At 61.0% G+C, this 2,394-nt stretch overlaps 1 protein-coding gene across 1 annotated transcript; it reads left to right on the forward strand.

Moving 5' to 3' along the window:
- Positions 1-335: 335 nt before the first annotated feature.
- LOC100275127 (uncharacterized) lies at positions 336-2,159 on the forward strand. Its single transcript, NM_001149298.2, has 3 exons — positions 336-524; positions 817-1,287; positions 1,401-2,159. Exons 2-3 carry the CDS (start codon positions 831-833, stop codon positions 2,066-2,068), a joined length of 1,125 nt encoding a protein of 374 aa, NP_001142770.2. The 5' UTR covers positions 336-524; positions 817-830; the 3' UTR covers positions 2,069-2,159.
- The last annotated feature ends 235 nt before the right edge of the window (positions 2,160-2,394 follow it).

Below are 2,394 nucleotides of genomic sequence, written 5' to 3' on the forward strand. Positions count from 1 at the left end.
GGGGGCCACGTGTTGCGGTGCGGGCCCCTGGCCCAGACGATGTGGCGCCGCGGCGACGGCACGGGCGCCGGGCGCGTCTGAGGTGTCCCACGCGGCGTGCGTGGCGCGTGCATGCACCCCTGGATGGCCGCGGCTCCCACGTACGCACGCGCAAGCCCAGCACTTGAAGACTCGTTCCCGCCCTTGGCCTTCGCGTTGCATGCGAAAGGCGACCCGGCCCCTCTGTCTGTCTCTCTCCAGTCTCCAGACAGAGTCCACAGTCTAGACGAGAGCGCGCTTGTCACTTGCAGGCCAGTCTTATTTAAGAGTGGCCAGGACCGTGTCCTCAGCCTCGTACAATACAATACAACCCAGGATCTCTGTGTTCCTTCTATACTCTGATGCCTGTGTGTCCCTCGCCCTCTTTCTTTTGCCTCAATATCAGAAGCTAGCTTTCTTCTTCATCGCGTTACGATCTCGGTGAGGATCGAACGTTCTTCGTCTTGCCTTAAGGAAAAACCCCTCTGACCTCTCGATCGTCGCGGGTAAGCTCTAATCTAAGCAAGCAGTATAGCAATGGTCTATATAATCTATATTAACGTGTACAAAGCTTCAGGGCATATCATGCAAAATATATATCTAGATATATACCCGCTAGCTCGGCAGCTAAATAATCGAATTCGTATCAGCAATTTAATAGCGCATGCACACGCCCACACACGTTGTTTCTTCTCCATGCATGCACCGGGCTCCCAGCGCGGGCGCGTCGTTTGCTTGTCGCTAAATTAATAACGGCCGGCAACGTGCGGCGTTCTAATCTGTGCTTCTATCGAGCAGCATTGCCAACCGGGATGGCGATGGCGTCTCGGGATGGAGGAGGTGCGGCGGGCCGGGCGGCGCTGCGGGTGGGCCGGACGCGGGAGTACCGGACGGGCATGGAGACGGAGCTGCTGTCCATCGACGCCGGGTCGTCGGGCGGCCCGGCGGTGAGCCTCTTCGTGCTGTGCGGCGACGGCTTCGAGGCCGCGCGCCTGTTCCGGTCGGGGACCCTGTCGCTGCACATGGCCCGCGTGGAGGGCCTCGTCCCGATGTCCATGGCCACGGTCGCCGTCGGCGACCACCGGTGGATGCTGGCGCGCGACGCCCTCGTGGCGCGCGTCGACGAGCGCACCTTCGTCTTCGAGCTCCCCGGCTTCTTCTACGCCGTCGCCATGCCGCCCGACGCCGAGAGGGAGTGCGCCTCGATGGCGGAGATCCTCTCGCGGTTCTGCTCGTACCACGATCTTGCCGCCGACGCCGCCGCCGATGGTACGAATTGAATGCCCGATTCCACGGCACGACCATCGGCACTTTGGACTGTGTGTCTATGCCATCAATGCAGGCTGACAGATTTTGCTGCGCTCGATTGTGTTCCATTCCAGGTGGAGGCGAACTTGCTGGTGAGCTGGACACAAACCCGTGGGCCGGTGCTCACGCCAGGATAAGTCGCCTCAAGAGGCAGCACACCTCGCCGGCTGCCGCCGACGCGCCGTCCGACCCCGCCAGGCAGATGGAGCGCGCCGTCCGCACGTCAGCGGTAGTCAAGCTACTTACCCGATCCCTGCTATCTGGCGTGCTCCAGCCGGGCCGGCACCTGACCGTCACCACCGGCACCGCCTCCGCCATCGCCGGCACCAGCTCGTGGCCCTCCACGGCAGCGCTGCCAAGCAGATCGGTCGTGGCAGACCTGCTCGACGCCATCGAGACGAACCGGGCCGTGCCGCGCTGCGGTGGATCCGGTGGCGACGGCGGACTCGGACTCGGGTGGTGGAACCTCAACGTGGAGGGTGTAATGCTGTTGCTCAGGGTCGTCCAGGCGGTCCGGGGAAGGAACAATCTAGCGGCGCCGGCGCCAGGGGGAAAGAGGCCACGGGACGAGGGACCAGCTGGCCGCGACACCATGAGAGGTGGCGTTGTGGGAGGCAGCAGCGCGGCACGGCGGTGGTGTGGCGCTGGCGGGCGGCCGGGGAAGATTGGGAATGCACCGTTGGCGCCTGTGGCTGTGGGGTCCAGACCATCATCAAATAGATGCTTGATTGACGATCGGTAGGGGTTTAGGGTAATTAGGGAACGGTTTGATTTGTTGATATGCTCAGACTGCTATCGTACGCGATGCATGATTGATGATCGGTATGCTTCGAGAAGTCAAATTCTTTATTAGTTCTCGTCGAGACCATCACCAATCAAATAGACGCATGCTTGGCGATCGCAGAGTTCTTTGTCGTCTCAATAATACTCGATAAACTTAGCTAAAAACTTTGTGACATTTTATCGGTAATGGTATGTGTACCGAGTATACATGTCCAAACGTCCAAACGGGTCGGGCCACCTGGAGCCCGGCACGAAAACGGCACGGACCCGGCCCGGCACGGCAGC

This window comes from Zea mays, chromosome 7 (genome assembly GCF_902167145.1).
Source record: "Zea mays cultivar B73 chromosome 7, Zm-B73-REFERENCE-NAM-5.0, whole genome shotgun sequence".
NCBI classification, from domain to species: Eukaryota; Viridiplantae; Streptophyta; class Magnoliopsida; order Poales; family Poaceae; genus Zea; species Zea mays.

Bases quoted from the DNA above. Each gene is read 5' to 3' on its own strand.
- LOC100275127 (NM_001149298.2), top strand. From the start codon at position 831: ATGGCGATGGCGTCTCGGGATGGAGGAGGTGCGGCGGGCCGGGCGGCG. The intron at 1,288-1,400 runs GTACGAATTGAA...GTTCCATTCCAG, and splicing joins CGCCGACGCCGCCGCCGATG to GTGGAGGCGAACTTGCTGGT.